This window comes from Helicoverpa zea, chromosome 18, assembly GCF_022581195.2.
Source record: "Helicoverpa zea isolate HzStark_Cry1AcR chromosome 18, ilHelZeax1.1, whole genome shotgun sequence".
NCBI lineage: Eukaryota > Metazoa > Arthropoda > Insecta > Lepidoptera > Noctuidae > Helicoverpa > Helicoverpa zea.
This window is the reverse complement of record NC_061469.1, coordinates 990,532-1,005,084: the sequence shown is the minus strand read 5'-3', so window position 1 is coordinate 1,005,084 and position 14,553 is coordinate 990,532. Positions and strand designations below refer to the sequence as shown.

The 14,553-nt window shown below is 38.4% G+C and overlaps 1 protein-coding gene across 2 annotated transcripts in view; it reads left to right on the top strand.

Moving 5' to 3' along the window:
- LOC124638952 (Ig-like and fibronectin type-III domain-containing protein 2) overlaps positions 1-14,553 on the top strand; it is a 190,166-nt gene that overhangs the window by 173,366 nt on the left and 2,247 nt on the right. For both annotated transcript variants that reach the window (XM_047176130.1, XM_047176129.1), the window contains exons 20-30: positions 540-741; positions 2,600-2,705; positions 4,476-4,616; positions 4,945-5,123; positions 6,644-6,811; positions 7,729-7,852; positions 8,311-8,512; positions 8,926-9,098; positions 9,513-9,685; positions 13,740-13,823; positions 14,034-14,174. In XM_047176130.1, coding sequence (XP_047032086.1) covers positions 540-741; positions 2,600-2,705; positions 4,476-4,616; positions 4,945-5,123; positions 6,644-6,811; positions 7,729-7,852; positions 8,311-8,512; positions 8,926-9,098; positions 9,513-9,685; positions 13,740-13,823; positions 14,034-14,174 — 1,693 coding nt within the window. The remainder of the gene's footprint in view (positions 1-539; positions 742-2,599; positions 2,706-4,475; positions 4,617-4,944; positions 5,124-6,643; positions 6,812-7,728; positions 7,853-8,310; positions 8,513-8,925; positions 9,099-9,512; positions 9,686-13,739; positions 13,824-14,033; positions 14,175-14,553) is intronic.

The window sequence follows — 14,553 nt, the reverse complement described above, 5'->3', positions numbered from 1 at the left end:
CCCGTTTGGTTACAACTACCGTGAAATTTTAACCAGAAATTGTGCGAGAACTACAAGCAAACTTTTTTAATGAAACTGTGAATTTTTTTAATTGTTGTCCTGGCTTGTACCACAAGGGGACCATTATGAGAGTTTTACTGAATAAAAGTAAATAGTAAGTTCAGAATTGTCGCACTAAATGCAGTTTATGAACTATAATGGTTTTGAAAAGCCTTGCAAGCTTGCAGGAAATATTTCTTTTTTGTTGTAAAAGCTTTCTTATAATATTTATTTTTTGTTGGGTGCAGCGTAGATGTCAAACGGACTGACTTAAAACACATCATGTTTCTTCTGGAGTCGTTCATGTACCAAGGTCGTGGTAGCTCGTACGAACATTCTAAAATACTTAATTTTCCGACGAGTTACTGCCGTTTTCCCTAGTCTTTGTTTTACCCCAACGAAGCACTAATCAGTCAAGTGACGAGATTTCAAAGTTATCCCCTACATAATTGAATAACTTTTCTCCCTATAAATATCCTAACGAACCTTCATTCTTCCAGGTTATTCTTCAAATCACCAGCCCAACTCAGCCAGACGAACGTGACAAACATCACCACGACAGTCCCAGGACATACCCTGGAGAAGTTGTCTCCTAACACACAGTACGTCATCTGGGTGAAGGCTCATGCGGCTGCCGGGGACTCGCAGCCTTCGGAGACGCTGTTGGCCTGGACTGATCCGGCTTACCCGGCTTATGTTGAGGTATGTAGAAAAAATATAAAAATTAATATGTAATTGTTAAGTAATAATTGTTGTGTATTTATTTGGTTTTTTCTTGGGCATTTTTAGGAAGACTTTATTATCAATTCATCGGTTCAAAAAAAATTAGTTAAAAAAATATCTTTTTAATGTCGATATTTACCAAATACAACTTAAAATTAAAATACAATAGAAATTCCATCACACTTAACAGTAATTGAATTAAATTGATTAAAAAAAATAATGAAAAAAACTAAATGTCGCCAACTACCACAAAACAGACTACCTATCTTATAAAAACTGATCAGATCACAAAACTAGCTATTTGAATAAATAACTAAGTTTACATATAAATTCCTAGAAACAAAACCTTCTAAAAATAACCATCTGCATAAACATTCGCCACTTAAAAATATTCTCAAAAATAAAATAAATATACAGAGGTGCTATTGAATTCAATATCTTTTGCCATTACAGGCTTGCTCCAACTCCGTTGGAGATTATTTTAAATGCAAATTGTCCCTTTTGAAGTGTTATAAGAAAATGTATGAAAATAAAACTCTCAAAGACAAACAGAAATGCAATGTAGAATTGCGTTTATACATTTATACAGTAGAGTGAATAAACTCGTTGGCAATAAGGCCTGGTGTTGATTGACGGTACTGTATTTTTAGACTTGTGAAAAACTAACTTAAAAGTATGGCAATAAAATTGAAATATCAATGTTAACGGTTCATCATTTGTCTAGCCTTTTCCCAATTACGTTGGGTTTGGCTTCCAGTTTAACCAGATGCAACTGAGAACCAGTGTTTTACATGGAGGGTCTGCCTATCTGATCTCCTCAAACTAGTTACACGAGCAACCCGATAGATATCCCTAAATAAGACTGGTGGTCAGACTCTCGGTTTTTGATTACCGACTGCCCAAGATGTTCATATAACACCCGATATTAACGGTTATTATTACAAAAACATAAACCGATGAAAACTAAATTGTCATCAAAAAGTTTCATGTTTACTCTTCACATAAATACGTACCGTCAATGAGCGCCGGGTCTAAGACCTTATTTTCAAAACAAATTAATGGTGGAACTCATAAAACTATCTGCAACTTTAATTAACCCGAACCCAATTAAAATGTGTACAATTCAATGCGAAACGAAGACGGGTCCACTTCAAAGTTTGTCTGTCTTTAAAGGGTCTTTCATTATGAATATTTCAAACACTTTAGTTAATGTGTTTACGTTTTCTGAAATGGTCATAATAGCTGCTTAGCCTTTTCTGAACTGTCATTTGGTCAGGTTCTATCTAATCTAGAGTTGTAGAACCTACGCCGAACCTGAGGTCCCGGGTTCGATTCCGGTTTGGTCGATGAGCATGCTTGTTGTCCGTGGTCTGGGTGTTATAAATATGTATATATGTAGCTTTATGTAGTTCATCAGTTGTGTTAGCACCCATAACACAAGTTAATTCATAACTTACCATGGGGCTAACCGACCGTATGTGAAAAAGTACCCCGACATTATTAAGTGCCCCGACGTATGCTGCAAACTTTTAGTCGGCCGATAGTTTGACGAACTGATAAATCAGTATGAAGATGAATGGTTGTGTGCTAATTACAATGATGAAGTATCCGGCCGGGTCATGATTGGATTCAAATTCAAAATAACTATCGGCCGTCAGTTAATTCTGCAGTCAGTTTTGGGGGTCCTCCTTTTGTAAATTTGACGTGAAAAAGTGCTAAAAACTAGCCTAGTTTCAATAAACGTTTTTGACTTTGACTTCGATAGATTGAGCTGTGCTATGTTGACTGAGTCACAAACTCATAAATAATTGTCTATAACTATGTTTTTTGTCCTCAGCCACCATCAGTGAACCCCGTGAACTTGGTGGTAGAAGGGTCCAGTATGACAATCCTTTGCATCGCTATGGGAACACCCACGCCTACTATATCGCTGTATATTTCTGGTAAGTTTAAATACTAACTTTTTAAATTCTGGTACTAATAGCAGTGAGTATTTTCAGTGTTTTCTTTTTGTTTAGAAATCATATTTTGTTAAAGATTAGCAAAACTTCGCTGTGAGTCCCGGTTGGGTGCTATTTCAAATCTGACTATATTTAACTCTCATTATTAAGTTTCTTTTAAAATTAAATATTGGACTTCAACTAACTCTGAAACTTAAAAATAGAAAAATATTTCTAAAAAGGGTCGTGTGAAATAACATTCCTTCCACGTGAATGATATTTTACAAATAGTTTACTATTGACTCTAACCCACTTCGGTGCTAAAATATTTCACGCCTACAACATTTCTAAGCGTAGGTGGTGCATTTTACACTCACTCACGTCAACCGAGTCCCACGTGGGTGCCATTTCAGGGCATTTTTCATACCCTGCATTTACGACCCACACAGGTAGGTTTATTTACGTACCACACACAACTATTTGAATCTTTTGGGTATACATTTACCTCCTACCACTATCACCTAACTACTAAAAGATTTTTTTTATATTGTTACACTATCTTGGTCCCACGTGGGCGCCATATTCTTAACATTAATGTTTAGATATGAAAAACGAAAAGAAAAGCTTCGTTCACTAAAAACATACAGTTTTAAACTTAAGTAAACACTAGAAAGAAAATTCTTAAATTGGAGCTTTAATATAACTAATCTGTATTTAACTTTTGAACCTTAATTGAATATTGTATGAACAGAAAATAAAAGACGCTAGCCAGACCAGTAATAAGGATACTATGAGACTTGAGTAATATCAGGCCATACGACAGGAATGCGCAGAAGTTACACATTTGACAAAATTGATGTAGGAAAAGCTCGTGACCAACTAAAAGCCACAAGGGTCGATCAATTGTTAGATTATATAATATAAAATGTACCTTTTAATAAGTAAAATAAAAAAAAATTGTAATTTTCACTGGCTTGCCGTTAGAACTATATAAAACACTCTAATTGAAAATTGCCTTCCTAGATAAAATTGGTATCCAACAGTTTTTTTCAAATTGGAAAGTTATAATTACCTCGACGCAACAGTAAATTTTACTCGACTAATATAACTCATTCGCTCGTTTTACGCATTGTATGTCAGAGTGCAGATACACGCGTAACACAATTGATTTTCTATTGTTTCAAAATGCGATATAGAAGCAGTTAAATTGCATCTTTCATGTTGCAATACTTCTGCACGTTTTCTGCTATACAACTGGGTCTGCCTCTGGGACTGGAAGCAATCGTTTTCCAATACAACGTCGCTTTATGTTGATTGGCTTCGTCTAAACCATAGATTATTGATTTCTAAAACAATTGTTCTTGTCACAAGTTTTAATAAAGCTGATTATTTGTTTGTTTTCTGTAGATTTAGTATTTGGAAAGAAATAGATAGATGGTTGGTAGATAGATACTTGGTAAGAATTTAGAAAAAACAAGAAGTAAACCTATTTCAGTTATATTCAATAAAAGTTTTTAGGCTCTATTTCAGCTACCAAAATTACTTTAAGGAAACAAAAGTACAATTTCAACGACTTATCTAGTTAAAAATCTGAATTAAAACACCATTTATAAAATTGGGCTTTATATCACAACTTCGTGAAAATAAGAATAACGACGTCACCAACGTCATCATCATCCTCCTCCCTCCCCACCCCTTATCCCCTTATATTATTTGAACCCTTCTATCTGGCATTATCTCTTATTAATCACTATTTTCTTTTGCCTCTCCCAGGCCGTCTCGTCCGTCAAGAAGTAACTCGCCACATGGTAACAGTGATACACAACGTGACGCGCGACATGGACCAGATCTCTTGCTACGCTGACAACGGCTACGGAACCCCCATGCAGGCTTCCAGGAAGATCAATATTTCACGTAAGTTTTTAATAGGTTGCTACCATTGGTTTCAGGCTTTACAGCACCTGAAAGTTACGATGTTACGATAAAAGCTAAGTTATGTACATTACATAGAATTAAATATATTGTGTACTTATTGCGAAATGGAAAAATATAACTTTACATATTTTAAAGACAAAGCAGTCCCAATTTTGGAAAGGAATGATCCAAAATTGATTTCAAAGCAAAGTATGTATTTCAAAGCAACATTGACAATGTTCTAAATCTTGCTGCAAAAATTCCGGAGTAAACTACAAAGGAACACTTACATAACTTTAAGCACATCTATGTTCCCTTCTCTCCTTAGACGTACCCACAATCCAAGCCTCAGGCATCACAATGGCAGCAGCAGGAGACGCCGTGATCCTCGAGTGCAGGGTCGAAGCGCTCCCCAAACCCACCATCGCCTTCTGGAGAGACCCCAACGGGAGAACCGCTGTTATTGACGGCCCTAACTACACTATACAGTTGTTGGCTGATCCTGAGGTAAGTAGCTTTTACTAAGTAGTTTTCGCCAGTGGTTTCACTCGCTACTTGTAGGACCTACTTCCCGCAACCGGATAAAAAACGGCCTTTATGTTATTCTGTTCATTCCAAGGTTCGACAAAATCCGTTGAGCCGTTTGCGCGAGAAGAAATAAGAAACATATAGCTAGGTATTTGTAAATTACACAGGGTACACGATTTAATTTATTGTAACTTAGTAATTCTTGATCTTCGTTAAACATTACCGCATAACATTAAATCGCAAGATATAGTTCTGCATGCATATGGTTCTTCTATTGAGCAATTAGAACCGTAGGAAGGTACTTCGAATAAAAACTCAACTCTTTGAAGTGTTATCTCAATTTGAATCTCGTTCAATCCACAATAGCTATAATTCCCTAATAACGTAACCGGAACCATTAAATTGGACCCTAAAACGCGAACATCGCTGTCAATTGTCACGACCAGACCCAGGGCCCGAAACTACAACTGATTTTACCTCAAGATACCTAGCCTGTAATATTATCTACCATAGTTGGGTCTCTAAGCCTTTGTGAACAATTTGCTCTCGTCATCTTATTAAAGTTGTAGACTATCTTGACAGGCTCTAGATAAGGTATCCATTGTTCAATCGGAATTGTGATTTGTGCCATTACAATGATTAAATATGAAACGGAGGGAAAATGCTGCTGTAATGCAAAAAACTTAATAAAATTGCAGATTGTGCCACCGACTTCTCGAGCCATTTCAAAAGTTTTTTTTCCTTTTCCTTCCTTTTCGGAAAGTTGGTTTAACAATTTAATATTTGATGCTTTTCGTATTTATATACTTCATTGATTATATTTTCCACGATATGCACAAAAATATAAAATCCCTGAATTTTGATGCAACCGACGCCCACCCGAGAATTTGCAACTTTCCCAAACTTGATCCACAAAATCTGCGATAAGGTGCATACGAAAGCCATACGGATCCTTGTTACCAGTTTATGTCACCAAGTTTCCAATAAGGTTTCTGTGCGCTCCATAAAATGATCTAACATACGGCTCTGTGACGAAACTTCTTGCATTTAAAGTTTCCACTCTATGTACACGATTCTCGAAGTGGTTTGTGGTTTGGACAGAATGCGAGATATTTTGTACTTCAGTTATTTGCTGGAAGCTGTCTTTTTGGTATAGAAATGTTTGCTTTTGGCAGGATGTGTTTATAGCAATACTTTTAGCAATATAATTTCTCGCAAGACAACTAAGCTAGAGCCCTTTTTGTCATACATTTATGGGACATTATCCGCAATCTTATATTAATGATCATTCAAAAATCATGATTAAAACTAAGCCTACAAATATAGAATAGTCTTTCCACGTTTTGTTCATCATGTTTATACATCACGATTCCATTGTTTTCTTATTATCTGGTTAAACGAGCTATAGTTTCAAATCCACAAAATGGAGTTGAGTCAAAGTCGAGATGTCTAGAGGCTTAAAACAAAAATTAACCTAAAATATTTTTTCTCTCTCCCAGGAACAAACAAAATACACAATGCGTCTGATAATAAAGAAGATAGCTGAAGCCGACGAAGGGGACTACTTCTGTCACGCCGAGAACGCTTTCGGCAAGACTCTGCGGCCCGTGTCCGTCAGGCTACGACCTTCCACTCCTCATCATAATGTTACGGAGTGCTGTACACAGGTAAGTTGACCCAATATTTGATGTACCTATTTAGTTGGCCCTTTTTATAATTAAGCTTTCTATGAGGGAACTACTTTCCACACCCGGATAAGAAACCTATGTCCTTTCTCATGTTCTAGATTTTACCTTTAATTTTTATCGATTCACACGATTCCGCGACAGATGGAAATTAAGTTACTTTGCGTTTATAATATTAAGTAAAGATTGAGGCTTTATAGCTCAAACTATCTAATTCTGATCAGAAGATTCATTTAGACAGCCAAAGCTTTAATTCAGGTTTGGTTCATTATTTTTTGTTCTCAGAAGAAAACTGTTTATATTTTTGTAACTATTTTCTGTTTCTTTAGCAATTTTAGTCCTGAAAACTAAGTCTTAATATAACTCTCCTCACCCACGCTATCACAAAACCAACAAACAAAAGCCCGTCCGACTCGAATCAAACGCCACAAAAACAACTTTGAAGACAATTTCTAATTTGAACACCCAAAGCAAATACTGTGACGTGTCAAGTCTTAAATTAGAGGGTCCATTTCAACCAAAACCACCCGTCTGCTGTCTTGCCATCTAAATATAAACTATGGGAGACTCTAACCGCACCGCGTTCTTGGAAAACATTAATTTCGGAAGGCTGCCGATTATTTGATGTCTTTGGGACTTCGGTAACGAAGTTCGGCTTATTTGCCAGTTGTTTATTCAAGGGGTATTGTTTGACAATATTTGGGGTCAAAGGCTGGAAACAATGGGAGCTGTAACTTTCCAGTGAGTTTTTGTAAGCTGATTTAAGATGTCAGAAGTTAATGGGACCCTGATTTTCATTTTGATGTTGAATATTTTATGAATCATTCTTGATTTTGATTCGTCCATCTTCAAAAAATATCTATATTTATGAAAACATGTTTCCTTTGTTATTCGTATAGATGAACGTGTCATCATCGTGCATCGACGCGTGCAGCTTCCACTTAGACATGGACAACATCATGGACCGTCCTGAGTGCATGAATGACTTCGAGAAGCTCATGAAGTGTGCTGCCGATGGCTCCGGTAAGATCAACCTTACACTTTTTTTTATTTGTGCTGGTCTATTTTTTTAACCGACTTCCCAAAAAGCGGAGGTTCTCAATTCAACCGTTTTTTTTTTATTTATTACTCAGCCATTTATTAATCGATTTTGATGATTCTTTTTTTGTTTGATAGCGTATATTTCCGAGGTGGTCCCATTATTCAGTTGCGTAATGTATATTCCATATGTTTTGATGGCAATGCTTGCCGGGGCTGCGCGAATGTTCGAAAGAGTTACCGCGGCCCTGGTACATAAAAGGCCTACGAAGGAACGTGATGGGTTTTAGTCAGTAAGAGTCTGACACTCTCTCACCACGGTAGGAGGAGTCATTTGATGATTTCTCATAGAAAAAAGAAAAGAAAAGGAGTTCAATTTGTAGCAATAACTTAGGTTCTTACATGTTTTGGTCTCAAGCCTTAACTAGAGCTTTCTCTCGCAGATCACCGCAGCTGCTGCGCCTCATGGGGCGTGCCCCGCAACTGCCTGGAGCTGTGCCGCGGCGGCGCGGTGTCGCGCACGTGCGCGCTGCAGCACGCGCGGCGCGCGCTGGCGTGCTTCCGCGACGCCGGCGCGCGCCTGCCCGGCCCGCCGCGCCGCCTTACTGCGCACCGAGCGCCTACGCCCAACTCTGTGCTGCTCAGGTATATAATATAATCGGAGCCTAACTTAATGGCGTCTCACAACTAATGTCTGAGATCACCTCCGCCGGCCCCTAATACCTATAGTTTCTGCGCATAACACGCGGGTAGAAAAGGCAAAAACAAAGTCTAATTCAAACTTAGCTGCAAAACAGCACTTTTTGAATGTCAGGAATTTACAAAAGACAGCCCACAAAACGCCCACCCTTCACCACTTCCTATGTGTTTTTGGTGGGAAGAAGTGGCTCAACAAACTCCCCAGCAACAACGCACAGGCAGGACTCTTATCGTCCAATAGACATTTTTTTATGACTAAGACTGAAAGAGGTCACCGAGACAGTCACGTTTCTATCATATGACATTAACCAGCATACCAAACCCAGCATTAATTCCAACCACAACTTTAACCCCAACAGCTGGGAAGCGCCTGTCAAGAACCCACAAACAGTATACCTGTACCGCGTATTCTGGCGAGCATACGGCGCCAAGGTGCCGGAGAAGCTGGACACCAGCGAGACCAGCGTGGTCCTCACTGGCTTGCAGGACGATGTCAGATACGAGTGCGTTGTGAAGGCCGCTAATGATGTTGGTGAGTAGATTGTGTTACTGAAACGTGAAAAACCATTTTATTTTAATCAGTGGATTGGTCTTTTTAATGGTAATTTTATAATAATTGGTAATTTTAAGAGCAATAAAAGCATCATTAACTTAAAGCTAACAAAACGACCATTTTAGATGACTTTTCATTAATCTTAAATGGGAACAGCAGTATACATATAAGCTCACTTCAAAAGAACACTTTTAGCAGAAAATCTTCTATAACTAACTGACTTCCATAGGTACATAATTGTGTCGTTTAGATGGCACACCAATTAGACTATGGTATCAATATAAACGTGAAGTTTATAGTTATTCATTCAGTATCATCGCCTAATTTTTCACCATCATCATCACCATATCCACCATTCTCAAACAGTCTACTAAACCCACCATCGTCCCACAGGTACCTCATCCCTCAGCCAGCCGATAATGTTCACGACAGCCGGCCAGGAGTCCGGCGCCGCCGCCGCGCCCGTCAGCGGCAGCAGCGCCGCGTCGGCCGTCGGCGTCGCAGTGGCTTGCGTGCTGGTCGCCGCTATACTGCTGGCTGCTGGCTTTTATTATAGATATAGGAAGGTAAGTACTTTGTGGAATGGTGGAAAATTTTAGGGGTCTCTTAAATGTGATACTGCAGGCCAAAGAGTACTTGTCATACAGAGGAACGTTTTCATAGACATGTCCAGGGCCGTCTTTAAACTATTTGAGGCCCTGGGCACATTAGGATCATGGGGCCCCTATGACCTTGAGAAAACACTATTTAGTCATAATATATAAAGAAAATAGACAAACAAGGTTCTAAATTTATTTTTATTTAGTTACTATTAAAAAATAGGATACATAAAAAATAATCTACAAAAGTAACTCGCTTTGCATAAAATCCTTAGACTAACTCTATGTTGATTGCAAAGGTACCCTTCAAGATTCAAGATGAGCAAAATCGTTAATCACTTCTTCAAAATCTATGGTAGGTATTGAGAATATCACATTCTATGGACATCAGCGACAAACTAGTTAATCTCTCTTGAAGCATTGTACTTCTTAATTCATTTTTTATTCGTTTCAATTTGGAGAAGGAGGGTTCTCCGCTAGTGGCGGCGTAGCGTCGGGTAGCACCCGGGGCGGGCTAGGTACTTATTGAGTAAGTATTGATGTAAAGAATTCAGAGAAAACCACTGCTAAAGTGTAAAGCGCGAGCGCAGCGAACGAAATTTTTTAGAGTTTTAACACAAAAGTACCCAAACAAGTTTGAAAAAAGCACTGTAAAGTGAAGAAGGCGCGAGCGCAGCGAGCGCGTAATTTTTGATATTTGGGACGCAAAAAGATGTCTAAAGAAATTAAAGAAAATCACCGTAAAGTGTAGGGCGCGAGCGCAGCGAGCGCGAAATTGTTGAGTTTTGGAACACAAAAGTACTCAAACAAGTTAAAAAAAAAAAGCGACCAGAAAGTGAAGAAGCGCGAGCGTAGCGAGGTCAACATTTTTTAACATTTGGGACGCAAAAGTTCTCCACCTCCGCTTACAAATAGCGCCTAAATAGCTTAGAAATATCCACTGTAAAGTGAATTTTTTTTAATTGTTATTTTGAGGACTCTCTAATTTACCTCAGAATTAAGCACAAATTAAAAGAAGCGGCGAAAATTTTAAGCGAGCGTCAATTGTTTTTGCTACTTCAGTGCTTTAACTTTTTGCTAGATTGAGGACTCAAAAAATAAGCGCAGAACAAATTGAAATGAAGAAGAGACATTTTTTTTCTAACTTTGAGGAATTCATTAAAAGTAATCAGATAAAAGCAAAAATACAAAGAGAAGGGTGACAGTCGGACTGAGTGGGGTGACTGCCTCGATGTCTCACACATGCACTGTTGTAGGTTTTTTTTAAATTGGTGGTCAACCTAGGCTTCGCAGATTAGAATGACACCCTTAGTGACTTGTCCCTTCTGCCCGCGCCATCCTGGTCGTGCAGATATGTGCCGACCAAGATGGCACCCCCCGAGATGTGGCACCCGGGGCGGACCGGGGTGGCAGGAACTAGGGGGCCCCATTCGATCGCGGGGCCCTGGGCACTTGCCCATAGTGCCCAGTGGAGAAGAGGGGCCTGGACATGTCCTTTGCTTGGTTTATGGCATGAAATGTTATCTACTGTGCAGTATCTACACTTACAGCAGTTAAAATTATGTTGGTGACACCCCAACTAACAATTTAACGTCGTTTAAAAGTTTAATAAACGTTATCTTAATTCCATCGATCGTAATACCTAAGTCGCACTTACGTTATAATAACGTTTACTAAACGCGAAAATGGCCCCAGTTATATGACCAACATTGTCGTATAACGGACATACAAAAGTCACAAGCTGACTTCGTTAAGTCATTCAAAAGTCGTATGAACGTACGCATCATAACTTTACAACGGCTAGTTTGTTGTATTGTCGTCATAAGGGCGTTTTTGAATGATTAAAACGTTTTATTTGAGTCAAGGAACAACACCTGTAAAACTTATTCATTTTTCTTGATAGTGACGCGGTGTTTGTGGTTTTGTAATAAAAAATACAAGGAAATAAAAGGTGATGAGTGTTATTTAACTTATATTTATATATCTCGCTAATAAATGTATCTGTCTCTCATGGCGTTTAGTTTGACTTGGTATTAAAGTTTTATGATACTATACCTATATGTATTTATTTCAGATTTTCATGCCCCCTCGCAATTTTGTGTTTTAATGATTATATTTTTATTAATAAAAATATTTTTATTTCTAAAAATGTAGGACATTGTTGCTTTTGTCACACAATTATCTCTTTACGACGTTTTAAAGACATAAAGTCGTATTAAGGTTATTTCAAGACCATGCAATACGCCATGACAGCTAGTTATCCAAGGATCCATTAAGGAAATCTCGATTTACTTTCCTTTTGAAAGTTCCACTACGTTTAAGTCTACTCTACATTTTTTTGCTTCCATTTTTCGTAGTAAACTTAATCAAATATTCCGTAAATAGAGCGGCCTAGCCGTTTTAAAGTCAAAAACTGACTTAAATGCGACTACAAGCAGGCCTCTGTCACTCGACGTACTTGCGCGCGATAAATGCCTACCGCTCGCTGGGTTACCGGTAGCCCCACGCGGCACAGGGCTTTCAACAGCCGCTCGCGACGCGCGCGTTTTATGTTTATTATTTTTATTTGTGAACATGACGACCTCTGGCCAGTTATGTGCTGTGCTTGGTTGCAGATCAAGTAAAAGAAAAAATATAAAGCTTACGTTTTTTCATTTACCTATAGATGTAGACAGGTCAGTTATTGTTAATTTTTTATTTGGTTTTTAAAATTATCTAATAAACTGAAGAACTATTTTGATTTGTGTAAAAACGTAAAATATAAAGGTTTCCTATTATATATGTATGGGCATTTAGAAATATTTTATACCTATGTATGAATATACATAGGTTTCTATTTTTTAAAGTAAAAATACTTATCTTCTTTGTCATTTTAAAAATAAGCGACTTACTTTAGATACTTATACCTTACACTTAGTTATACATGCAATGATTACCGAGTTTTGTAGCTAAAAACATTTCGAGTATAAGTAGGTGTAGTCCAACTAAATGGTGGCTTGGAACATTGCATATATCGCTGCGCAGAAACCAATTTTGGGTACCTAAGTAGGTATGTATCAGCGGTCAGCGGTGTTGTGCCAGGGGTAATAGGTAAGTATAGGATACTTGCGTGCTCTGTGCTCGAAAAGTAGTTGGGCACCTCCATTGATTTGGGAAGTCAGTTACAAATAAGCGGAACTTTGCTTCCCTATTTAATTGTAAGAGGCAACCCTACGCTCGCTGTCGGCACGGTCGCGGTCACTGAACTGTGCGCTATCGCATTGAAATAACAATCGAGCGCTGGAGCTTTTAAGGTTCATTTTCTAACGCAGCTATGAATTTGTAGGTAGTCGGGGAACTTGTAGGTGCTTATAACAGTAGGTATGCACTTTTTTGTATGGAGTGATTTATCTGTTACGTAGTAACTATTATATAATCTGTGCTACAAGTTTGATTAAAGTCAGGGCATGACATTAAACGGACATCATGTAATATATATGTTATATTTGAGTATGAAATAAACAACCAAGTCATTTAAGAGTCTCCAAATCCGATTTAAGAGTATCCTGTAAAACAGGATAGTGATCGTTATATAAACGTCACTGTGAAAACGTTTATACAACTGCTACATTACATAGATGTCATATAAAGGTTTTCAAAGACCTAATTTGGTCAGTTCAAAACGTTTAATATACTATAACGTTAGTATGACTATTGCGTTGTCGTAAAAACGTTTTAGCTAAGACTGTAATATAACGTCGTTTAGTTTGGTCTTATCAACGTTGCTAAGACCAGCTTATTATGACATATTCGTCGCACTACTAATAAGTTAAATTAAAGACGTCTACAGGACCTAGTAGTCATCTCACTATCATTATAAGACTGCTATCCAACTTTATGTCGTATAAGTTAAGACTTATATGACGTTTTTGTTTGTTGGGACTCTTCTACTAAATGTTGTCCTACTTTAGACCCAGATCGGATTGCACCAAGTCGGTTTGCCATTATTTTCTACTCACCACACAATTTTTTTTTCTTGCAGAACCTTAGACTTAAAGCACAAGGAGGTGTAGCATTTGAAAACCCGAGCTACCTCAGGGAACCAAATCCTGATACTGCCGTCAACGTAAGTCGCTACATTATTCCAATTAACCATACATATCATCATCAGCCTTTTATAGTCCAACTGCTGGGCACAGGCCTCTTCTCATATAGAGAAAGAATGAGCGTTAATCACCAACCTTGCTCGAGAGGAATCGTCATACATAAAGTGATTTTTCAGTTTCTGATTTGCGAATAACTACTTCAATAAATTGTGAATATTTTCCACCATCAGGGTACAATACTAAACGGCAGCGCCAACGGCTCAAACGGCACGAATGGTGTCGCGCCCATCCCCAACGGCGTGTCCAACTCCGCCGCCTGGAGGCAGGAGACGCTCACCAACCCTGGCACCACCGTCCCTACAGCTCGGGAGGTAAGGGAATCTAACATCAGCTCCTTTAGTCTTTTGTCGGCTTCCAGGGTCAGCTTCCAGTTTAACCTAAGGCTATATGGAGCGACTGCCTGTCTAACCTTCTTAACCCAGTTATACAGACAACTCTATTGTTACAATTGTAAGACTCTGTCTTCTAACAACCCAAAGCGCCTGCCATTAAATGACCCGCATATTTAACGTACCTTCCGAAACACGGAAGAACTCGTCATGATAAGATAGTCGTGCATTTACGGACCGACCCGGGTGATCGATTGACCCGGGTGTCAATCGATCACACATGGCTGTTATCTAGCCACAAGGTCCTCTTGATCTTAATCTAAAATCAAAAATATCTGAAATATCATCATCGGTTTATCTT